The sequence below is a fragment of the Hypomesus transpacificus genome, chromosome 11 (assembly GCF_021917145.1).
Source record: "Hypomesus transpacificus isolate Combined female chromosome 11, fHypTra1, whole genome shotgun sequence".
In the NCBI taxonomy this organism is placed as follows: domain Eukaryota; kingdom Metazoa; phylum Chordata; class Actinopteri; order Osmeriformes; family Osmeridae; genus Hypomesus; species Hypomesus transpacificus.
The window spans coordinates 12,635,751-12,661,367 of NC_061070.1; the positions used below are offsets into that span (position 1 = coordinate 12,635,751).

Genomic DNA, 25,617 nt, shown 5'->3' on the forward strand with positions numbered 1-25,617 from the left:
GAGCTTGCATCAGCAGATATTGCTGCTATAACTGACCATACTGGGGAAAGTCCTGAACTCTCCAATGAGCCTCTCCCTGGGAAGTCAAGGCTGTACACACTTGGCGTGAAACACAAACATTTTACAGTGGGGTGTGGCACAATGTATAAAATATTGTGTGTGTGTGTATCCCACACTTGATTTCAGTATATACTCAGACTAAGACTATGGAGTTTTGCCACTGTAAGATATACAAAACCAACCACTAAAAGTTGGTCAGAAAAGTTAAGAATGTAACCCCCAACTGAACTATAAGCAAGGACCAGGCTTAGGTAAATAGGAAGATCATTATATTATCTGAGCATGTCATTTAGTTAGTCTAAGCAGGGCCACTTCCAAGATGAAAATATGCACGCACTAACACACAAGCGCGCTAGATCTATTAGATCTAGATCTCTAATGAAAGAAGAGCCATGTGACAGTTGATTGCCTGGAAAGATTACTATTTATGACACTATGTACACTATGATGTGTGTGGAGTGTGAGTTAAATTGTGACTCAATGGCCTGTAAACCTGTCATAACTCAACTGTGAGAGAAGCTTACGTTTGACACTTCTGGAAGACAAACATCATACAACACTAACATGTGCCCAATCGTTCAAAACTATATTTACAGAAACACAGCGTTTGATCATCAAACCAACTATTGAGATCATCTCTCAAAGGGTATGGGCCAGACGTTATAAAAAGAGGGCCATTGACACTTGACAAAATGATGCAGTCTTTACCATGCTATAAGCCATACAAGCTGCATCTCCATTTACATCACCGTAAAATAGCCTCATTTTCCATATAACATACATAAACATTGTCTTTCCATCACACAGGCTGGGGTCAGTCCTGCTCCAAGAACATCTCCGCACATATCATATATATTTGAGAGAACCCAAGTCCATGTGTTCAGATGGAACTAGGTCAAGCCTTTTCAACCTGTTCTTTACCCTCTCTGTTGTGCCCATTTTCATCCATGGTCCCAAGTATTGCCTCCACACGCTCTGCTGTGGTCTTCTTCTTTATCTGCCGGAGGTTCAGAACCAGTTTTTCGGCTGCTTGGGAACCTTCCTTCTCCACCCAGGCATTCAGAAGACCCTGGCACCACTCATTACTGTCTGGTGAGTTTAGCTGATGAGACTCAATTTCAGTGGGACTCATCCCACAGCGCATGGCCACATCCCTCATATTCTTCCATCCCACTACTGTGGTTATGTCTGGGATGTGAGGCGTGAGGATGACACCTTATTCGATGGGACAAAAGAGGTTTAAGACACCTTTTTTTATGGGCGGGGGGGGGGGGGGGGTAAACACTCTGAAAAGGTTTAAGTAAACTGTCTCTCCCAGACAGGGGATCGGAATCATAATTTGTCTTCACCTCTATTATGACACTAAAACTATATTTCTTTTCAGAATTAGATTGATCTCTCTACCATGAACATTCTCTACAAACATATTAAAAAAATTGTACTTGCGGCCTCATTCATTATATACAACCCCCTACGTACAGCACAGGAATTATAAATTAAGATCTTAAAATGGACTCATCGGTCATCTTTTGGATGCTCTCACAGCATGATCTGCTCTTACCAATAATGGAGCAAAACCCAGACTACTATGAACATGGACAGTGAAGCAAACCTACTGTATACTAATGTGAGAAAATTATAGACAGTACTCATTCAGTATTTCATAGACCAAAGGGCTTCAAACGTCCTTAACGTTTAATCTTCTTTACTTACATTTCCTAAGCTGTACAATGTCGTTATCAAAAAGGGTTTTTGTTGTTTCCATCTGTTAAGTGGCATTAAGAATTTCTACTGCTGAATGGAAAGTCATCTGCAACATCTTACCTCTCAGAAGTGGTATTTTCTGGAAATGACAAAAAAAAGTCCAATGAATAAACGTGGCAAAGCAGTATTTGGGGTTGTTGGTACTCACGGTGAGGGTCACAGGGAATCTTATAAGAATCTATAGAGTAATAAATAACACTAAAGGGTTGCCTACCTGTCCTGTTCCACTGTCAGTCGGTTTAACCTTTGGAGCTTTAATAGATACAATAAATATTCACCTTTTAAAATTGAATCCTAACATTTAAATGAATATTTTTTTTACTGAAATACATTTTTATGTAAACGTGCTTCCCTTGTTAGGAGCAAATGTAAGAACAGCCTATTGCAGATCTATATGGTAACATTAGGTACAGCTGGTGCCGCAATGAAAAACATGCTTACCAAAACATGCTTTCTTTTTTCGCCAACAAAAAACCCCCAAACCAGCAGCAGCAGCAATAAAAACAAGGGTCGACGTGACAGCTATCGCCATCCTCCTACCTGCAAAACAGAAAGAACAAATCAAGCATAGGGTCAAATATGACCACAAAGATTAAATACTTGATGATTTTTCTCTGTACCATAATTGTTTTCAGAATCAGAATCCTTTTGGCCTTCATGGCATATTGTGTTGTTTGTGGCTGTACAGGGAACCTTGACAACATTCTCCCCACACCTAAAAGAAAGACAACAACTCATTTCAAAATTCCAAATGCCTCTCAACCCAGCAAGCATACAGTATGTACACTGCAGCACATACAGTAGACTGCAAGCATCTGAAGTGAGCTATACCAAGATTTCTGCTGTCCAGACCTGCCTACTCTGTGAGGAACTAAACCTACGTTTTGCAAAGGTGGCAGGCTGTACAGTCCTCCTTCGCCCTGTCACAGTAGTAGCCCTTCTGGCAGCGACACACTGTGTTCTTGCGGATAGTGCATTTGTCCTCCACCTCAAGGTTAGCTTCAGAAGACATCCAAATTAAAAAATAAGTATTAGGGGCCAATAGCTCACACTTAAGTTAGTGTTTTATTTACAAAAACAACTATGTACTTTTGTCCAGTTCCAGAGGTAAGTCTATTGTGTATATATACCTTTAGGGTCACAGGAACTGCATGGTTCACAGGAGTCCAAGAAAGTGGGCTCACTATTGTAGGTCACCTCAGTTGTGCAGAAGTCACAAATCCGATCGTCCGGTTTAAGAGTGCAGTGCTTCTGTAGTCGTTGACCTAGACACCACAGTACAGACAACAACCAACAGACTTCTCTTGATACAGGCCATATGGTGACATATTATACTGAAATAGTTATTTCAACGATTAGAAATATTAGAAACCTACCAGGAGCACAACGACAACACGTCACCCCCTCATGTTCATATGTACCATCTGGACAATCTTGTCTCTTGAAGCGTAACAAGCTGAGGTTGCGTTTGGAACTTTCTTCGGCCTTGAGTGTAACTGACATAACCACACACTGGAAGGTACCAGTGATGGGTCAACAAAGTGGGGAGAGATTCACCAAATTAGCAAAAAGAAATAGAAGAGATAGTAGATAGGCATAGTAGTTTGGGGACTTAACGTTTTTGTAGTGGTTTTTTACCATAATGGTAAGATGTTGGCTAGCCTACATGTTCACGAACTGCAAGTCAATTCAATGGGTGATTTATGGATTCGATTTTTGAAATATTTTCTAAATCATTAAACATAGGCTACCTGAAGGGTAGACTGTACGAAGGGGTTCCGTAAGGATTTCAAATAATAAGCCCAACAGTTAGCGAGTCAACATATAAACATGTATAACTATTAAATGTCTATATGACATTTAATAGTTTATTTTTAAGCAAGTAGTTATCAATGCCTAAAACATAAACATATAATATAATAACATAATATAAATGACTTGTATACATACGATAAGCGAACTTTTTATAGTCTTAACTGAAAGTGAAACTAATTATCTGAATTAGGCTATACCAAAATAGAATTCAAAATAAATAGCATAAACACACGATCACATTTCCACAAACATCATAAACATGCAGCCGACTCACCATAAATACAAGTAAAGTAACCATTTTCGCTAACATCGCCTTCATTTAGCTTTTAGCCTTCCTGATCGCAGTAGCCTATCAAGCAGCCTCGCATGGCCGCAGCAGGAAGTTTCCTTATATTCCAAAGTGACGGAAGACGAAATAAAAACTCGTATGACAGAAACACTGAACGGGTAGACATATGCCTGCAATGGCTAGATTTCAAAAGCTGGTACCACCTGTTCATAGGTTGCTTTTTAAAAGACGTCTTGTATGGTAGCCTTCCCATCTGGGAAATGCACCGCGTACTGTGGCTCGCAGAAGTGATATTTAGGTCAGTCTCTAAACCCTATCAAACAATGTATATTTTGTCAAGCTTTTGCCTAGACTTTCTGTCTCATTATACTCACATGGAATATTCAATCTAGGTTGTTGACTGATGCTGTTCTGATGTGGGAAACCAGCTTTGAAGGGCACTTAGGAATGCTTGATTGGACCTGATTTTAGTTTCCTCCAGGATCACAATGACTGAGAGACTTGTTGCTCTTGTAGGTTAGTTAACGAAGTTTACTCGCTGTGAAATATTTTACTGTTGATTGTTCTTCTACAGTCTTGAATTTTTTTGGGTTCACGTTGTTTTAATTTGTAACTTGTATAACTGCATGCTCTTATGGGTCTTCCCTTTGCCACTTGTTAAGTTTTTCACAATGCTTCATGTTTTGGCTGCTTGCAATGTTTTGGACTACCTCGTTGTTATGATCAGTGACATGCTCTTTTGTAAAGCTCTCTCTTGGAAGTTGCTTTGGATAAAAGCGTCTGCTAAATGCATAAATGTAAATGTAAGGGAATTACATATTTTAATCACAAAAAAATATTTTCCCCCACTAGATGGGGTGGTAACTCTCAGAATGAGTCTGGGCCTGGGGTTGTTTATCTGGCAAACAGACAAAACATGCCTTTGCAATTGATTTATCTCTTGTATTAAATAGACAGATACTGCAATGTATCTTGCAAACTGCAATGTCTCTCTTATACTCTTGCTGGGTTGAGAGATATTAAAGTAAATGACATAGTATAGTGCATTACTGATGAGTCACTGTGACCATTGTACTGTATATTGAACCAAATGTAGCTAGCTGTTTGGTTCTACATGGCATGGTATGAATAGACACCACATTGGACTTTGATGAATCTGGGTTTGGGTGGAGAAGACCACACCACTTTTTTACTCTGTCATCCCAGTATCAAATAACTGATACTTTTGTTTCTACTCTCAGATGCCACCCCCTTCCTATCTCCATCTCTGCGCTCCACCTATTTTTGCAATCCAGGCACCTTATGGGAATGTGCTGAGCTCTGAGCAAGCATGACTGAGACCCTAGGTGTAATCCACCTCAACCAAAGGCACCTACCACGAAGACTCCTTTCATTCATTCATGTAATGTTATTCTTTCAAGTGAAACTACAAATGTGTGCCATCGTTCATGCGATCTTTGAACCTGTGAAGCTATGTTAGACTGGGTGGCCGGGGAGGGGGAGGAGGTTTGTACAGCAGGAAACTCAGCTATAACAATCATTTATGTTGCAGTGAATTCTCTGTGTGACCCCTTTCTTCTTGGTACTTTTTGAAAACTACAAACAAAATGTTTTATCTTCATTCTTTCAGTCTTTTTTTTTTTACATAATGTCTCATGTTTGTTTGATCTCAACCAATTGGAGTCAACAAGGATTTTATAGCATTTGTACGAAAGGCCTCTTGTTAATTTTTTCTCTTTTGAGAAAAAGTATTTTTGGCTGGAGAATCAGAACTTCCTTGAAGGAGAGCTCCTGTGGGATTTGGTTATTTTTCCAAGTGTATCAAATTTCAGCCCTTTGTAGTTTCAGCAATTCTTAGAAGTGCCGGCTTTGTCCGGATGTCTGCTCTTATGGCCCACTAGGGCAAAATAAAACTGACATACAGTACAGGTACAACAGATGACCTCAACCATCTAGTTACATACACTAACATGTTCAATTCTCAATGACTCGGCTGTATGAAAGTATTTCTGTACGGTTTGTAACAAATCAGCCCACACCACTTAGTTTCATGCTAAAACCCTCAGTTGAACACTGCAGTTGTGTGCTTGGTGTTGTACATGCTGTAGGTCACTGGGAATACTTAAAAACAAGGCCGTAGCCATGGAGTCAACATTGGGGGGGACCATTTTTTTTTATGATAGTTTTGGACCGCGTGGGTGGTTGCCTGTCGTAGCGTAGCACATTTATATACATTTTTATATTGTTATATCAATATATTGGGGGGGACATTTTGACTAGATTTGAATATTGGTGGATGTGTCCCCCCCCCCAATATATATTATGATTACAGCCTTGCTTACAAATAACAATTAATTGAAAGAAAATCTGAGCCGATCAGGAACCAAGATGAAACACTTCTTTTATTTTACTGTATTCTTGTTATATTACAATGAATAAAAGACCAACAAAATTTTACTTCGCTGCCATTTTGTATGTTTTTGTTTGTCTTTCCCCTTTCTACACACCTGCATCAAGGGCAATGTCTAAACACTGTACGAGTAAACTAGTTCTGGAGTTTTAGTTTGCAGTAAACAGATTGATATTTGCATCATATCTTTGTTCTTATGAAGACAATGCAGACTGTTATAAAGTTGATGTTGAACCAAGGTATGACTACCATAACTACTACCAGACATGTAACTGGGCTCCTGAAGCACAGCTTGAAATGGTATTGCTACAATAGAATGAATGCACTTGTGGACTTCATGGGTTTCAGCATCAGCTTTGGGGAACCTCATCTCATCCACGGCCAAAATGTGCCACCCACCAACATGGCCCCAGGTCCTGTGCAGAAGAAGGTAGAGGAGCTGGATGCTGCAGCATGAAAACAGCTCTCTCTGTTGTTGTGTGTAGGCAGCTGCTGGTAGATACAGAGAAGCAAAGACTCCCCTGAGAGCGTGAGCAGATAAAGAGCAAGAGATGCAAAGAGATAGAGAACGGGGTAGCAGTACCACTTTGAGGAGGAGAGATGTTGGTCAAATATGTTGCCCTGCACTAAAGGGTTTGGTACTGTGCATGACTTGGTTGATTGGTTGTGAGAGATGAGTCATTGGGGGTCAAAATAAGTCAAACAGGACATTCAGTACTGTTGTCAAATCAACGGAGTAATCGAGGTCTATCAATGATGTGTATTTAAACTGTATATTTTGTGTATTTAAACTGTATATTTTGTGAATTTAAACTTTTCATCTTCAGCTGTGCAAGTTTAACCTCTGATCTTGGAGTGCGTCCAGCAGAAAGTCTGTGATCTATGGAATCTGCCTAACTCACCTACTTTATGAAGTTGCATATTGCCAATGTTGTTTTTCTGAGCTCTCTCAGCTGTTAAAACATGCTGAGAAGTGACTTGAGTCTTAGGGAACAAGAATACATGCTTGCTGTCCTGCTGTCAAACAAAATGCCCTCACTGTTTATGATGATGAATTCAGAGCAGCACTGCAATATTGGTAAATTTAGGGAACATAAACTTTATATGAAACTCACAGAGAAAATCACACATTCTCTTACATAGTCACCTAGTCACTTTGTTAGAGATAAGGCATCATGTCAGAACTTCAGATCAAATTTTTCTCCAACTCCTCACCACACAAACTCATTCATATTCAGACAAACAAGATGTACAGACAGATTTCCTCAAAGCTGTCGATAGACAGTACTGTATGTCTGAACAGAGAGACTCAGCCGCAATGCTTCCAGTGGTCTGGCTAATTAAAGCTGAGTGTATCTATGGGTGAGTGCGTCTGTGCAATGACGGGGGATTTGGTGGGGAACATTCAGTCAGCCGGCGTCTGGTGGGGAAGACAATGGAGAGGAGTGTGGATTGTATGGCTTGTTTCAGAGTGTGCCAAGGGTTTGCTTCAGTACGGAGAAAGCCAGGAATAATCCCAGCTGAATATCCCATAGAGATGGGTTTATTGAGAGTGGTGGTATTGGAGAAATCCGGTTAGGGACTTAATGAGCACAGAGCAGAGACAGACAGAAAAGACTTAGCCACTACGCCAGGCAGCAAGGCCAAGGCTTACTCAGCCTCCTCCCAAAAAATCCTTTCCTTGTCCTCAGCCTGTCCTCCTGCTGTATCTTACCTGTCGTTGTACTTTCTCTCCCTTGCACTTTTGCTTCTCTCTGTCTCCCTCCCGCTCTGTCTCTCTCTGTCACTGTTTATAACTCTTTCCCTCTCTCTACGTCCACTACCCTCTCTGTACACTGCAACTGTGCTATGTTTTCTTTGTTCATGTTTGATAGTATGTATGTTAGATAAATATCTGTGAATTTGCAAATATCCCCCAAAACTCTATATGACTTACAGTCTATAGTTTTCACATAATAATGTAATTGTACCAGAGTTATTTTGTTCGAAGCCGGTGTCAATACATTGATTGCTCCATTAAACCTTTCCCACAAAACTTTCTGTTCTCCTTTAGGACCTAGCTACATTGCTAACTCCCTTATAAACTACACACCAGCGAGAACACTGCGATCATCAAATGCAGGCCTATTAGAGGTCACCAGAAGCAGTCATAAGAACATTGGTGATTCAGCCTTTGCTAATTATGCCCCAAAACTATGGAACAAATTACCCATAAATATTAAGGAAGCAAACACGCTAGACATTTTTAAAAGACAGCTTAAAACCTACCTTTTTGCCGAAGCATTTAAGTAATTTTATCTCAGAAGGGTTTTACAACTTTTATTAGTTATATTATTGTTGCAATTTTAATTATTACTTTTATCACTTGTATTATTGTTTTTATTGATTTTATGTAAAGCACCTTGAGCTACAATTCTTGTATTAAATGTGCTATATAAATAAAGTCTTACTTACTTACTTACTTTTTCAGTTCTCATTCTCTCTTGCTCTCCTTCTTTTCACCTTTCACACACACAAACCTATCACCTCTTACCATCCACCCACGAGCCTGGAAAGTATTAACCTTTTCATCTCACATAACCTTGTCATCTGATGCCCTGCACGCGCACACAGAAATATACCATAGATGCATGCTCAAATGGTAAACACATGCATGTGCAAGAACATGCAGACACACACATGCACACACACATGTGAAACAGTGCAAATGAATGTAGGCCTTCTCCCATTGAGGGCTATAGTGAGTGGCTAGGCTCTAACCACAGTCAACTAGAAACATTGTCCATCCAAGACTACATCTACCTCCTGTTGAGACAAAGAGAAACGAGAAAAGTGAAAAGGTAAAATGAAGGATAAGCTGAACACGGTGAAGTCATCAATGAAAGATCGAGTATCGCAAAACTGTGGTGCCTAAATTGCTCCGTTTTTGTTGTTGCTGTAACAAAAACTTGGGCAAGACGGCGGTGGATTTAAGTGTGATGCTTAATGAAAACAGATGTGTATCCTGGGGTTGAAGAAAGCGCTTGCAACGAGGAGGTGCACAAGGCCTCATTCATAATTCAGAGGCGTCGCACCGATATGAGAGAGGATGCGTCTGTCTGCATTACGCCCGTGTTGCCTCGACGTTGCATCATCCTCCTGGGTGTTGGGTTTTCAGGACTGTAACACGTTCCTCATCCGTCATGCTGAGGATGTGGTCTCGTTGCAGTTGCAGATAAGAGGCTGTACCGTACTTGCTGTTTGACAGCCTTGCCTTCTTTGTCTCACGCAGTGTGCGGCCATATACATTGTGTTCTATGACTCAAAAACTCCCTGAAGAGGGCTAGATTATGGCTGCTTCAGGGCTTTGTCCTCCATCAGATAGCACTGGGTATTGCTTTACAAACAGACAGCATGGATATTGAAGGGCTTGCATCCAGCCCAATCCAATTCCCATCCCCCACACACACACGTATAGCCACCCCACACAAAGGGACTGTGAGCGTGTGCCTTCTTATAATCACACACACACACACACGTACACACGTAAACACAGAGGCACAGGAACACGCATGTGTGCACATACACACTCAGGCACACGCCACACACACACTCTCACACACAGACACACAGCTGGCTGCTGGTCTGTCTGACCTATTTTAGTTGTGTAGGCTGCTCTAATGGAGAGAGATGGTTCTAGTCTCGTATGTTTTGGCCCTGTAGCTGATTTGCATTTCTGCCCTGTCACTGGCAGATGGCACTAGAGGTCGAGAGCACAGCTTCTCGAGGTCCTTTTCCACATACAGTAGAGTTCCCCCTCTCTCACCCGTACCAAGCATATATGGGAGCATTGTTCACACAGACAATCAAATGCTGAAATGTGCACACAAAGTCACGCGTGCACATACACACACACACACACAAACACACAGATGGGTGGATATAGCTCTGTAGCGCTGGGTTTACACCATGTGTTCTTGAGCACCATTCATACTCCATAGGAAGGAAGTGATGAATCTCACATATTTGTGGTGGTGGTGAGCGTTCAGGCTGCTCTCTCCAAAATCTGAGAGGAAGTCAAAAGATAGAAAACCTCAGTGTTCATATATATCTGATTCAGCTTTCTATGATGGTTAATATAGTAACGTGAATTAGGAGTTCATACTGAGCCTAACCCAAGCATGGCCATAAATGCAAACATATACGTTCACAACATAATCAGAATGACACCCATGCCTGGCTTGTTACTATTTTATCACTGGTGAAATAGATAGCTTGTTAGAAATGAATGGGAACTGTAGTGCACTGTCTAATTACCATGTGTATGCTCATGTTTGACAGCATATTGATATGCAGCACTGTGGAGATTTCACTGCACATGATGCATATCATGTACACACACACAGGCAAACCCACAATCACACACATTGAGATACACATGCACACCACACACACACACACACACACACACACACACACACACACACACACACACACACACACACACACGCGCACACACAAACATGCACACATCAATGTTGGTCATGTTGGAGGCACAGGAAATGTCAGGGTGTGTTCTTACCAGCACCAGTGACTAGCAGAAAGGGTGTGTATGTTTTCCATTCAACAAGTACGGTTAGGTACTGTAGTTATGAAGCGTGAGAAGCGTTTGTCCGCTCTGAAGAAGGGGTGAATGTTGCTGTATCTAGTTCATGGTCAGGCTTTGCTCTATTCTGGTCTTGCTTACAGTATCTTTTCCATCTTTGCAGAATAAGGATGGTACCAACTGTCCTTAGAGATGACAACCCAAGCCAACTCTTGCTTTTCTTTCTTGCTTCCTTTCTCTTTTTTTCTTTCTTTCTTTCTTTCTTTCTTTCTTTCTTTCTTCATTTCTTTCCTTCTTTCTTTTTTTCTTCCTTTCTTTCTGTCTTTCTTTCTTCATTTCTTTCTTTCTTTCTTTCTTTCTTTCTTTCTAAGCCTCTCTCTCGCACACACACATTTTCCTCTTTCTTTTTAGTTAATCTCTTTGAAGTGTCCCACTACAGTCTGACTCATCATTCACTGGTCTCTAGTGTTTTGTGGTGAACTGCTGTCCAAATCACTCTTCTTTTTATCTATTTTTTTCTTCCTTCCTCTCATGTCATCTCGTACTCTGACCATACCCTTTCCTTCTCTCTCTTTGTCTTTGGAAAAGGTCAACCTACAGTATAGGTCAATGATAATGGTTTTGAATAATTCATGAAAACAGTTAAACATGCAGGCATTGGTTTAAAGTAGAGATGATCTCTTGACTAAAGTAGTCTGACATAGTGAACTGAAATAACCTGTCTCAAACACTGTTCTACTCAGTTCTGACAGTTTTCCAGCATCTCAAACCGCATGCTACTGTAGCCAGTAAAGTGTGTCACTTTATCCCAAACAAACCAATGAGAGTGATTCAAATCATCAGGCAATCACATGGCACATCCATGCCATGTCATTTCTAAGTAAACACTATAATTTCATTTTTCTTTAAACTCATTTTGTCTGGCTGAGGTTTCCTATTTGTGTGAGATGACTAGTAGGTGCACAATATGCCGTTTGTGCGCTGCCCCGTCCTCAGGTGAAGACAGTTACCAAAGCCCTGCCAGTCCCATGCCTGAGTGAGTGATCTGCCTTAACTCATTTAGTCTGGCTCAGCTTTCTAATGCAGGTGACAGGGCTTGTTTTGTCTATCAAAGGTCACTAACTGGAGGGTTAGAATCAGCTGACTCACACTGTCTCAGGTCGCTAATCAATTGGCCCACTGGAACTGCTCAGTCTGGCTCAGGGCCTGGGTCAAGAGGAACGAGATCCAGAAGTTCATATGTCAGATCAGACCGGCACATGCTGGAGTTCATTATCCAGCCATCCTGCTATTCAACCGCCATCCTGCTATTCAACCCACTATCATTACCGAAGAAGTAGATTGAACATTGAGAAAGGCCAATTTCCGTCATAGTTTGCCAAACTATTCTTTGCACATAAATTGCTATTTGACAAAGCAGACAATTCTATACAATAATGTTGACTTTACATGTATTTTTTATTACAAAGTGTCATAAATTAAAAATAGTTAACAGAGTCCTTGTGTTGTCCGAGTCTGACGGATGAGATGCTGATCAGATCAAGGCTTGGACTTTGAGGAACGACCTACAGTAAATGTGTGCGTGTGTGTGTGTATGCGTGCATGCATTTGTTGACAGGCAGGCAGCATCAGGTTCCCGTCATTAGATTGTTTGGGGTTGGAAGGTCCTGTCTCTCAGCGTGTTACTGTTGGTCATCTGAACCGGATCTGCAGCAGAGTATCTTGGGGAGGAGAAGTGCCAGCAGCATAATCTGGTGGCTGGCTTTGTGCTCCCAGATTAGAGAGATGATGTTTTAAACCTTTTCTCACGGTCTCAATATGGATTCTCCTCTCCTCTGCCTTACTGCGTGTGTGACAGGAGATTCACACAGCTGGGTTCAAGGAAAGGACACCTTCCTCGCTGCTTATGAAGCGGAGGGCTTTGGTATATTATCTGAGACGACTCACACATGTTCTATTCATCTATTCATTTGCCATCAGTGTGGCATAGGCATGGCATATCGTCTCCAGTGTTTGAGGGGAAACAGCTGCTAATCCTAATCCCCCTTTCACCCCACGGGATTCTGTCAAATCACAGGCCCTTTAAAATGCCCTGGCTGCCAGACTCCCTGGCTGGCTGACTGATTGGTTGACTGACTGACTGGCTGGCAGGCTGCCTAGCTTGGCTGATCTCGGTTTGAGGGTTGAGGCTACAGAGTGTGGGTAACTATCAGTTATCAGTGAGGATTAGAGACACTAGATAAAGAGGAGAGCGAGAGAGAGAGAGCTTGGGGGGAGGATTATGCCTGTTCTAAGATGTCACGGTGGAAGACAGGTAGAAAGCATGTCCTGTCACAGTAGAGGCTGATAAATGCCGAGGCTCAGCTGGAGGACACCAGGCCGCAACTCAGCAGAGACCTGACTCCTACCAGAGACAGCCAAACTGAACACAATGCAAGTTCCTGTCCCTGATGAAGGGTGTGTGTGTGTTTGTGCGTGTGTGCATGTGTGACAGCCATAATTGTTTCCATATGTCTTTTACAAATTTTTACTATACTTGAGTCATAAGGTGTAAGTAAAGTCATAAGTACTTTTACAGTAAGGTTTCATTAACCACAGACAATTTTCTTTCTACTGGATATTAGTAAACAGTAATTTTAGTGTCAGAAATGAAATCTCAGCTCTATGGCGACTTTATGGCAATATTCTGTAAGCTACAATACATTACTCTTTCCTTGGTATTCAACACAATCTGTACTTCCTCTTTTACTCTACTTCCTACTTAATTTCATGTAAGGGCGTGAAACAAAAATGACAGAAATAGTTGTGATTTGTATAATTCCCTCAACTGCTGTAACTAGAGATTTGAAAGCCTAACAACTCCAAAGTTGACTCTGAAGAATGAAATAGAACTCCTATAGCCATAGTCTTAATGAAATTAATATCCAAAACAGGTATATTATCATTGAAGTTATAGGCTCTAGAACAAACACTCATATACATGACAGTGATTCTCAACAGACGTAACACAGATTTGTTATTCTGAACATCTGATAGTCTGCTATGGCCTTCATCAGCTACTACAATAAACTACACCGGGAAGAAAAACAGAAAGGCACTTTGCATGTGAACTGGCCATATGTGTGAGTTTGGGCAAGGGAATGCTTGTGTGTCTATGTGTCAGTTGGTGGTAGAATACATGAATAAGTAGCACAGTCATGTAATGACTTTCTGAGTTGGCTGGATGAAGGGTGTGTAGTGGTGTGCATATGTGACTATTAGCAACATGATCATGCAAGCTGTATGCGTGTGCTTTTTTTCCCACAGGCTGTCAGAGTCGTGCTGCTGAGTCTTTGGTCATTTACAGAGCCCGTGTTTTTTTTTTTCAACGCTTTTGTTTAATTTCTACTTCCTGTTTTATTCTTGGCCTAATCCAAACGCAACACAGCTGTGCATTCAGCCAGAGCGAGGGACTGGGGGAGGGGTTGCCAGGTCCTGCTGAGCTGAGCCAGGCTCTGCAAATGCTATCAGCAGATGGATGGAAAAGGGGTTGCCAGTTTGGGCTTATCTCCACTTTGTAAGCCAAATTGACCCCCCATTTGTACATAATACTGTGTTTAAATCTGTATTTGTGTTGTTTCTTCCGTGCACCAGTGCTAGCACAGGAATAGCTTACTGTAGTACACAATGATACGAGGAGATTGGAAATAGCCTTGAAAACGGCATGTTGGTGCAGTTAGCTTGGCTATACTGTGACAAAATATGTATTGATGGATTCTATTCATCTACATAGATCTCTGCCATGTAGACCAAATTAAAAACAACATGTGGGTTTCCAGATTGAGCTTTGTCTTCCAGGGTGCTCCATCACTTCAGTATTATTTGCCCATAGAGGGCTGAGGCGTCTCTCTGTTGTCTCTTAAGCCAGCACAGTACTGCACATTCATTATTAATCTAACATACCAGGGACTTTCTTGCTCACTCTTTCCTTCTCAGCCTAGCCAATTACAGTAAGGCCCCAGTGACTGTAGCCTGTCTCCTTCGCTGCTGTGCTGGATGTCTTTGATGTCTCTATCAACATGAGGAGACTGGGAGGGGGGGGGGGGGTGGCTGGCTTGGGGCAGGGAGTCTTAATAGAGCAGAGGGAGGATTAGAGGACTGACTGCCACTGGGGTAGAAACTCTTTTTTTTTTGTACTCTTATTCATATTTTTATTTTATAGTCGGAGGACCCGGGGTCTTGCTTTTGCCATGGACCTGCCTCTGCCTGTTATCACAGAGACACGGCAGCTAATCCTGTTACTCTTTCATTTGGGGAGGCGCCAAAGTGTGTATGCGAAGCAGGGCTTCTTAGACCCAGGGCCACTGTCTCCAAGGCCAAGACTCAATCATCTACAGTCATTTTATTTCCCTCTACTCTGATGGGAGTGGGCTTGGATGGCAAAAAAAATCTTCAGCAACTTCTTTATGATGGTTTGGTATTACATCAAATAGTTGTAGATACAAAATGCTATTTTAAGGTGCTGGTAATCTCAACATGGAAAATCATTACCCAGGCTTGGTCTCATTCCTCCTCTGATAATCAACAACTTTCTGTTTTGGATGGCTTAAAAAAAAAGCAAATTTCAAATATTTTTTCTCTTTGCAGTCTGTCTTGTATATCACTATTCCAGTCACTGTTGTTCAGACATTTCCAGCAGTTGATTCCCAGCTACCTCAGGTCACACCCAGTATTTGCAACTCTGACCTTTAAGCAGGAAGTTGCTGCGAGCACACAGACGTTCTTGCAGCTGCAATATCAACCTGCTATACAACATTTTTCTCATCCTCTGGTGCAACACTCCCCTCACCCAAACTCGCACATCAAAAGCAGATGGATTTTAAACAAGTCGATTCTGTCAGTAAGCAAATGAGCAACATCCAGAAGAACTTGATATAAAAAGGAATATGCTCCTTCAAGAATCCCTCGTCTTCAAAAAAAATATGTAGAAGTCACGGTACACTGCTACAGATCAACAACTAGTAGTACAAATGTAAGGTCCAGGCATTAAGACAAAAACCTACAGTTTATCCTTCAACTGTAGTGATCTATAGATCTGAGCCTACACATCCAAGTATGTATACAGGCTAACTATTATGGGCAGAGGGAGCAGGTTACATAAACACTATGATGTCATTCCCTTTTAACACACCAGGAAGGTCTTTATGACTTATCCAATGCATTGGGGAACCCCACGCTCGGAGACATCTGAAAGCTTCTTTTTGAAGAAAAGACAACATTGCATACATTTATTAGGAATGGACGCTACTTCCAATACATGCACACCAGCACTGTCTTCTAAATGTAGTGTTGACATTATTGCAAACACTTGTCTCCCTGCTGTTTTTCGTGTATTATATTTTTATTATCTTAGGATAAAAAAAACAAAAAAAAAACATTGACAATTACATGGGATGCCTTGTTCTGCATAATTTAACATATACACAGTGGGAAAAGGAATGGCAATGCTTTAGACATCACAGCCTCTTCATAACCCCTGCCCTCCCCCGACCACTGCCTGCATGCAGTTTTCACTGCAAAAAGTTGCGTGGGACAGCCTGCAAAGAGCACAAGAAGCATTCACAGTAAAGGAGGATGAGGGGAGGAGGAGAGGTGGATGGAGGGACAGAAGAGGAAAGAGGAGAAGAGGGGGGAGGGGGGGAGAGAAACAAAGTGACTGCAGCACTGGCCTTGGTTTCAACAGGAGAAGGAGCAGCATAGTCCTATATCATTCTAGCTAACTTCTCCCACGTGTCAACTCCTCATCTCCTGATTGTGTTACTCTTTCCATTGTCTTTGACACAAAAAAGTTTGTTTACGCATGTATATATATATATACATATATATGTGTGTGTATATATATATATATATATATATATATTTATATATACACATACATATGTATATACATGCACACATTGTACAGCTACAGCACCTTTTCCCACGGCGCAACAGTGTCAATACCTCGCACATGGTAAACGTCCGTGCCAAAGAAAAGAATATTAAAAACTATATATTGGTCAGGATATTAATCTTTTTCTCCTAAAATTGGCATTCGACATGATGATACTCTATTGCCGTTGGGGGGGAGGGAAAGGACAAAAGGTTCTTCTTTGAGTTCATATTCAAGTTTTCTCCTTGTTTTTCTCTGGTGTATCTTTTCCTTTGCTGTTAAAAAGAGTTTCACACTTTCGTGATCTGTGTATGCTGCTCCTCGTCAAAAGGTTCGTTTTCCGGATCAGAGTCAGTGGTGTCGGAATATCGATAATGATCCGGTTCATTGTCGCTAGCGTCGGGAGTGACGGATGTCGAAGTGCTTGCCTCGGAATTCGAAGGCTCTTCCACGGTTTTTGTAAAATAGAGCTTCACCTGCAGCCGTGACGGATAAAAGAAAGACAATTGCACAAGCAGATTTAGTAAAAAATATATATATACAAATTCTAATGACTTGAAGGTATTACAAAACATTTGATCATCATTCCCCAAGCCACAGTTCTAGCACATTTTACAAGTCGCCCTGCTCACCCTCACCTTGAAGTTGGGGGAAAAGTAGCGGTTGGCTTTATCTTTGTTGGCCTTGTCCAGGTCGTTCTTTGTGAGGGCCAGGATGAGGTAGTCCCTGTCGCTGTCCATGCGCTCAGGGGGAGCTCGGGGCCACTGGCCCTGGGAGGAAGGCGGCGGCGGCGGCGGCGGGGGCTGAGGCGGAGTGGCCAGGGGGTCCACGTCGTTCACCACAGACCCGTTCTCCACCTTCTCCCCGATGTCCTCCAGGGATGGTCCGGGGATGAAGTAGGTGTTCACCCAGAAATGAAACATCTTGTCCTGGTAATGGGACATGGAGGAAAAGGCGGAAGAAGAGGCGGAAAGAGAGAGAAGTACTAGCTGTCATGTCTGTAACCTCTCTGGGATCTTACATGAGTGATACATTTGGTACACCTAAAGTCATGGTGGTCCAAGATACCGTGCTAGGCCACAGTGCAGTTCTGGACCAGAATAAAATCGAAAAAATGACTACTGACTCAATCAAAGCTGACCAACCTTCTTCATCATTTTGTTCTGCTTGTGAAAGAACTCGACTTTGATGTCTCCACACACTGGCAGTGGCTGGGGGAACTCGAAGAGCATGTGCTTGTCCTCGCGCCGTGTGTGAGCCGGGTTGGACGTGTGAATCTTGACTTTCAGCTGGTACACCACAAACTGGGGGTCTGAGTCGTGTCAACCAGAGAGATGGAGAGCGAGGGAGAGATCAAAGTGAATGATGGTGGGTGTGTGTGCGAGTGTGTGGCGGGGGATGTGAAAGAGAGAGAGAGAGGCCAACAAGGTAGAAGACAGAAGATACCAGTGTTAGTTTCAGAGTTTCAGCCACATCCCCAGGTAAAGTAAGCAGTTTGACAAGATAGGGCAGTCCTCTCAAATCGGAAAGTAAGGAAAACAAAGGCCACCCAGGGAGACCATGAACCAAGGCCTACAGCCCTATTCTGATGATTCACGGTCGTATGCTAAGTTGAGAACACGCAAAGGCGCAACGAAAACAAAAAAGGAAAATGCGGGTCTATCATTCTATATGGTGTTTGGCTCTCTCTAGGCCCCGAGACATTACTGTAGCGAGACTCAAACAGAGCTGGAGAAATGAAGGAGATAGTTCTTCACAGGCCTTCACCTAGTGGGGTTTACTTAGAGCAAGCTAGGCCTACATCTGCTTTCCTACCATCAGGGACTCCCTTCGGCTTGTCCTGGTACCGATATCGAAAGGGCCAATACAAGTGGACGGATGAAGAAAAATGGATGAAAGTCTCATTTACCCCAATGCCAATTCCCTTTCTTGAAGCCCTGAGGGGTTGGCTCGCTCCTGTTTTTAACGGTACTGTCCCCTTTTAGAGAGAGAGAAGGAGATTAACACACACACACCACACACACGCAAACATTTCACACACACACGGGGCCAGCAGGGGTTTCCCAACACAGCAGTCCTATCTCTACAAATGAATGTTAGGATATCAATTATGCACATACTGCAGGCATCCACACAGATAAAAATAACATACATGGCTTTCAAAGGGAGATTGCCATCTTGACTCAATCTAGTCCAAAAGGATCCTGGTACTCGGTCTTGTACATTCAGATTTTATAAGGGGGGGGAGAGATGGAAACTCCAGATTGTAGATTAGACCGCTCTTAAATCTACCACATACGGCCTTGTGCATTCATTCGTGTCTGATGGCAAACTAATATTTTCAAAGTGATCTCGTCTTCCTATAAGCCTTGGCTGTGCTGATGTGGCTAGGGGCTGCATGCTAACTGGGTGATGTGTCCGCCTGGATAAAAAGGAGAACTTCAAACCAAAGAATGGGGCCTTCGGGGAGTGTTAAAGAGGGAAAGAGGACATTGGCGTGTTAGCTGGGTGAAGAGAGCACAGAGATACCACACATGAGGAAGAGAGAGGTACACTTTCGACAAGCAACATTCGGTGGCACCTTTTCAAATCCAGAGAGAGGAGGAGAAAGAGCGATGATCCATGAATTCCAAAAAAGTTAAAGCACATCACTGAAAAGATGGCTTACTTGATGCACATTTGATAAAAAAGATTTTGGTTAGGCAAAAGGACTACACAGGACTGTAGACTGCACCAGGGTCTCTGGTTATAGAAGCACATAGCCTCGTTCCACACCCTCGTATCTGAACTAGACTGGCAAGTAGAAAAGTCTGAAACGCGCCTTGAGCAAAAACTAGGAGGCATGCAGTTGTGGCACTTATTCACCACCCCACAGGAACTGATAACTGGTAGACTAAGCATGGATCTTTTCCGAAAGAGCCAATCAAAACTGAAAACTTAAAACAAGTCTTAAAAACAACCCCTCTGTCCTTGGTTGTTAGGATTGTGCTCCAGTTACAGGTCACAAGTCCTGCTGCAAGCACAGCTTTCAGAAGAGAGGTCGACACTGCTCACCATTCCCTCATCCTAATCAATACCAAGACCACCAACGAGGGGAGAATCCATTTACACTTCCGACACATGACCCAGGATCTTTAGCTGACAATGATTCCTGCCCATCCTAACACAAGCACCACTAGATTGTAGGCAGGCTGTATTGTAAACACACTCTCGGACCTTTCTCCCATTTGAAGAGCATATGCCTTTGCCCTGGTTAGATTTAGAATCGAACGAACGACAGAGAGACCCAAAAAGAGAGAGAGAAAAACAAAAGCGTGAAAGAGAAACTCACTGCAGGTGCCTCCACTGAACATGGGCAGCGTCTCGAACACCATTTTGTGGAAGAGGAGTGCCACGGGCTTGTACTCCAGCTGGTTCTTCAGAAGGTAGCTGTAGTAGTAGACGTAGCGACGCTGGCTAGGGATGGTCACTCCCTGGACAACAACCACAGGACAACAGGCATAGGCTTAAAACTGTTCCTAAGGAAAGGGAACTTATCATTTCCTTAAAATAGGCCTTTGTGTGCGAGAGAGGCAGAACTATTGCCTGCTCTGCAAACAACGACCACCCCAAGAATACGTCTCTTGAGCCCAGTTGACTGACCTTCTTGTCCCTTGTCCTGACTTCCCCGTAGAAGTCGAGGGCTTCCTGAGCCTTCAGGAACTTGCGGCGGTGCAGCAGGTAGGCGCAGATCATGACGCCCGTGCGCCCCTTCCCTGCCTTGCAGTGGATGGCGGCCACATGATTGTCGTCCTCGCTCAGCCATTGGTCGAGGTCTTCACAGAACGGCTTGATGAGCTCCAGCTGAGGGGGGTTGTGGTCTTCAAAGGGGTACTGTGCAACTGATGGAGGGCGCGGGAGGACAGGGGTGGGGGAGGAGGAAGAGACGGAGACAGGAGAGAGACGGGGGAGGGACACAGGGATGGGGAGGAAAACGGGAGAGAGAAAATCCTTTTCAAATATTTTCTTCTTAAAGTGTCGTTTGCTCTCCCCGAAACACGCACAAGTATGCCTGGCTGAGAGTGCGGGTCAGTTGCCATAGTGACTGCGGTGTGCGTTTCTGTGCATGTACCGTTTGCCATGGCCTACCTCTGCAGTTAAATTTGGCAGCATCGTAGTGTCTTTCTGCGCAGCTGAAAGGGGAAGGACATTTGATGTCAGCGCTCGCACGGGAGGAATTAAAACAGCTCCAAACTTCAAAGACAGATTAGACAGGCACAATACTTACAGGTTGTAGATTTTGTAATGGTTTTTATGTTTTAAGTCAAGAAACCTGTTGGAAGAAGAAAAGTTTATTCCATTTTGCCCCATTGGCAGTCAATCCACTCCATAGCCTGCCTTCTACACCTCGGCAATCCTCGACAGACAGAAATTGTTTCAGTCCAAACGCACTCGGTCCACATTTCCAACTAAAGTTTGCAATGTCAATCAATAGTTGACCCTGTGCAGAGCAGCAGGTACTCACCGTACAACATCATCTATATTGTTTCTGTATACTCCTTCAAGTCTCTCTGCAGGAAAGCCCATTGCAATTATATTGGGATAGATATCTGTTCATTGAAGGGTCAAGGACAAATGCATTCATGTGCTGGACACAAGCCCACATATTCCCATCACGCCAACAACACCCAAGTCGCTGTAGTGATGGCAGTGTCTTTAGAACACCACCACCACTCTTCTTCCATCAAAAACCGGACAACTTTTGCTTGAACGTGGACCTCATTGTTCAGCAACGGGTGAGATGAGTGCTGGCCAGAGGAGAGTTTGGACAGATGGCCTTGCCTGTGCGAGCACTGGAGTGCTCTTCCTACTTTAGCAGGGCCCACATGTGGGAGAGCCCCCGCTGCTTGACCTGCATGTATTTTTAGAGGCCAAGTTATATTGAGATCATCACAAATTGTTGGGCTTATCTCTCCCGCGAGCTCAGACTAATCACACCGAATATTTTCTACGGATCGAACGCAGGCCTAGGACCGCCACGGCCAACCGCGCAGACGTCAGCAGGGAGAGGAAAACACAAGTCTGGTGGGTTTGCAGTCTACAAGACACAACAGGCCGACCTGTGTAGACTTCAGACATATATCCGCCCTCAGAGGGTCATTAAAGCGGTCACGTTCAGCTGCGCCGTGTTGCCCTTGCAACGATCTTTCGGGATTTTGCAATGTATACGGAGCATATCGGTGAACTGAAGTTCTCACAGTTAGTGGAAAGATGTCTTATCCAATTACTGTTTATTCCAACAGCTTGATGATGTATAATACCCGTGTCCAATTGTATGCATTAGCACTGGAAAAAATAATTGAGCTGGCATGCATATTCTCTCAGCTCAGTCTCAACGCCTACCTGTTACTGCAGTATACGTGTCTACATAAGATGTGGGATTTTGCACTTGAACCACTGACTAAAGGGAAGCCTTTTCTTACATTTTCTGTCACGGTGTCAAAAATAGAACGGCTAAACATTTCTAATTGGATATGTCTTTCATTTCTAGTTCGACTTCTTCTCTGGGCAAAAAAAAAAGAAAGAAAAAGAAATTCGTTTTTCAAACTGGTCGGAAAGATTCGACACACGCCTCCGACAGCTGTGGTGGTGAGCAAGGTGAGCCTCCTGCCTGTCTCTCTGCAGACTCCTCATCCTGCTGCCTGCCTGCCTGCACACTCCCTCAGAAAAAGAGCACTGTCTCTCCCAGCTGCCTCGCGTCATGGAGGGTGCTTCCATCTGTAGATGGAGTGATAAAAGACTGCCCCGATGCTGGACGAGTGATTATGTCACAATGCCAACCAGCTGAACTCCCTTTCAGAAGGTTCAATACAGCACAATTCTTTTAGCAAAAATTTGGAAGCATATCTCTATGTTGTTATAAATGGGGGGGTGGGCGGAGGGGATGGGGGTTATCCCTGTTAAGACGAATGCAGTAACTACACGACTTCAAAACCAGCTTTTAAAGCCAACAGATCTGAGGTTTTAATCATAATGCAATGCATAAATATAACGAACACAGCAGAGATACTGTATTTGCATAACGCCTGGCTACTTCCCTGTGGCCTTGATCCTACCAGCCAGTCTATACATACTGCAACATAATTTCCATTAATGCCTCAAAGACCTAATTAGGAGCCAAAAGAAATGCTCTACGACATTTAATAGGCTTCAACCTTTGGTCACACTGGCAGAGTGATTCCAGTCAAACCATTGTAAGTGTTTTGAAAAAGCTCCAGTGCTCCCAGGAGAGCTCCAGTCCAGGGCATGGGGGCTTTGCTCTCTGCAGCTGGGAGGAAACACACATGCAGGACCCCCGACGGAAGCTTCTTAAAACAAGAAAAAGGAGGGCGGGGGGTGGGGGTCCGTGTTCAGGCACGCCTTTTCTCCAAAGTCAGGGCTGCCTCAACTCAGTGTTCTGGCCAACTTCTTGACTGTGCGCGAGTGTGGGAGAGAGAGCAGGAGGGAGAACCCAGAGGGGAAGAAAAAAAAAAAAAAAAAGCTCAAGAAGAGAGCAAGGGATGAGTGCAAGGGAAGGAAAGAGAATTGTTGAAAGACAGCAAGAGCAATGGTGGGTAAGGTGTGTGTGTATGGGGGGCACTTAGTTGGGCAGCAATGCTGATACAAGATCACTGCTGCTCTATTTTAAGGGCTTTTCTAAGAACTGTGACAGTGTATTAGATAACTGTGATGGTTCCATATTGTTTTAAGAAACCTCCCAGCCCCCACCAAAAAAACAAATATATGGGATTGTTCAAACCAGCGGACAAGACATGGATAAGCGGAAACTGTCACTTGTGGTCATAGTCTTATTAACTGCAGAGACACATTTCTTGCTTAATTTACTACAAGACACAACACTACCAGACAACACTACTAGACAACCCCACCAAAGATAATAAAAGTCAGATACTAAATCAATGCTGTGATAGAACTCACACCGTCAAACGAATAGCGATCACAACCAATATGAAATTGGTTACGCAGAGACGTTTCTTCTCATGTGAATAATACAGCAAGAAGAAAATACACTATCCAGGACTGCAGTTGGATCCATCTCTGCACAAATTATTTCACTTGTGATACTGCAGACAGCTCTGGGCTGGTGTTAGGCAGCATGACAGGCATGCCTGAAAGATGTTGGATCTAGTCAAATGTGCATGCAAACACTTAAGTAAATACAGAAGTATGCGAATACATACCTATCAACTGAAATATTATCGAATCGATGCCATTGTGTGTATGAACTGAACATGCATCACCTTATGTACCTACAACGGCAATATATGCCAAGACAAAAAGTAAATCAAATGTCCACTTATCACGACTGCTATTCTTATCCTTCATTATCATTACTGAAACTGTGGTCATCCGGTTCGTACAGTACTTGGTGTCTATCGGGGGAAAATAGACTTTGCACAGCTAATATTCTGATGATATCTGGGACTTAGTCTAGCTTTCTACCAAATATAAGTCTGAATCTGGCATTTCGGCATGCTCTTGAAGCTAGATCCAACGTGTCCCATGCCTTTGGATGTCTGGTTTAAACTTGGTAGTAATAACAGCCAGACAACTAAACCCTGCTCTGGGTACTGTAGCTAGCGAAAAGATGTTAGCCTACTCGCTTTATAGCTCATTAGCTAGCTGAAGATGCACACAACATAAACACTAGCCTAACTGACAAACAAAGATAATAGAAAATAACGTGACAGCAGCGAAATACCTATTGCAATTTTACAAGAAAAAAATTGACAGTTACATGGCGCAAAGGATACATGTTAAGTCCAAGTCGAACCCATCCTCCTGATATCTCCTTTTGTTCCGACTGACCATTTCTTTTATAATCGCAGCCATTGTAGTGACAGGAGTCTATGGTTTTAAAATTATTAAAAGAAATCTTGCTTTCGCTGACAATGACTTTGTCTCTCAATCGCCCTTTGCTCTCTTGATTTTGACAGCCCCTTCCACGCACTGACAGACAAGCTGCTAGCTAGCCTAGCTAGCAGTGGTTGTCGTTGTGAGTAGGATTAGAATGGCTTCTTCTTCTGGATCATAAAGACGGGCCTTGCTCTGCTCCTCTGTGCAGGCCCGACTTTCCAATCCTGGAATTTGTCTTGCAGGTCCTCCAAAGAAAAAGCATCCAGTCTGCTCCCGCCGAACGGTAAGATACCAGACACGGTCCAGGCCCCTGGCTTAATAGCAGCCAACGTGATTGACAGCAAGGAAAGAAAACTCTCCAGCGCTAGAAGAATTTAAGCAAGACAACCCTCGCAGGCAGTAGCCACTCAGACGTAATTAGCTAGCTAGTGCTAGCTAACTAGCTAGCTAGCTTTTTGATCCAAAACCCTCCTAGCGAATCAACATAGTCGTCAATGGATTGCAGAAATACATTGAAAATCTGACAGGCTCCACCTTCACTGTATAATGGCTATACAAAGATCAATTATATGCACAGATTCGTTTGACAGTTAGGTCCCGGGGAATCATTTTATCTTCTCGTTTCTCTCTCCAGCTGAACTCTCAAGCTCCCATCATGGCTTCCAACAGAGGAAAAAATAATGTAGACCAGGCTAGGATTTTAGGAGAAATATCCTACCGCCGTGAACATATAGTCCTTTAAATAAAACAAAACCGGGTTTCTCCATTTCAACATATATTAAACATTCATGGACAGACAAAAATGTACGTCGCTTGATGTTTACGTCCCTTTTCAGATATCATTTTTTATGCTTAGCTAGTTCAATGTTGGCAGCGGAAGGACAAAA

The 25,617-nt window shown here is 43.0% G+C and overlaps 2 protein-coding genes and 1 long non-coding RNA gene across 5 annotated transcripts; 1 reads left to right on the forward strand and 2 right to left on the reverse strand.

The window, feature by feature from the left end:
- Positions 1 to 465: 465 nt before the first annotated feature.
- fas (Fas cell surface death receptor) lies at positions 466 to 4,425 on the reverse strand. The gene is made up of 9 exons (XM_047029792.1): positions 3,914 to 4,425; positions 3,201 to 3,336; positions 2,955 to 3,089; positions 2,706 to 2,823; positions 2,445 to 2,539; positions 2,266 to 2,364; positions 2,039 to 2,076; positions 1,885 to 1,903; positions 466 to 1,275 (listed from the first exon to the last, which is right to left on the reverse strand). Exons 1-9 carry the CDS (start codon positions 3,956 to 3,958, stop codon positions 956 to 958), a joined length of 1,005 nt encoding a protein of 334 aa, XP_046885748.1. The 5' UTR covers positions 3,959 to 4,425; the 3' UTR covers positions 466 to 955.
- On the forward strand, positions 4,135 to 6,131 carry LOC124473987. 2 transcript variants are annotated; one of them, XR_006956763.1, is made up of 3 exons: positions 4,135 to 4,226; positions 4,321 to 4,444; positions 5,170 to 6,131. It is a non-coding gene; the product is annotated as an uncharacterized LOC124473987 (long non-coding RNA). The 2 variants fall into 2 exon arrangements; XR_006956764.1 differs by having other exon boundaries at positions 4,321 to 4,440.
- A 10,153-nt stretch (positions 6,132 to 16,284) lies between these two features.
- ptena (phosphatase and tensin homolog A) lies at positions 16,285 to 25,610 on the reverse strand. 2 transcript variants are annotated; one of them, XM_047029775.1, is made up of 10 exons: positions 24,628 to 25,610; positions 21,339 to 21,423; positions 21,102 to 21,146; positions 20,963 to 21,006; positions 20,477 to 20,715; positions 20,166 to 20,307; positions 18,744 to 18,812; positions 17,980 to 18,146; positions 17,473 to 17,763; positions 16,285 to 17,310 (listed from the first exon to the last, which is right to left on the reverse strand). In XM_047029775.1, the coding sequence occupies exons 1-10, from the start codon at positions 24,704 to 24,706 to the stop codon at positions 17,125 to 17,127; spliced, it is 1,347 nt and encodes a 448-aa protein (XP_046885731.1). In that variant the 5' UTR covers positions 24,707 to 25,610; the 3' UTR covers positions 16,285 to 17,124. The 2 variants fall into 2 exon arrangements, with proteins under 2 accessions (XP_046885731.1, XP_046885732.1); XM_047029776.1 differs by lacking the exon at positions 18,744 to 18,812.
- Positions 25,611 to 25,617: the final 7 nt, after the last annotated feature.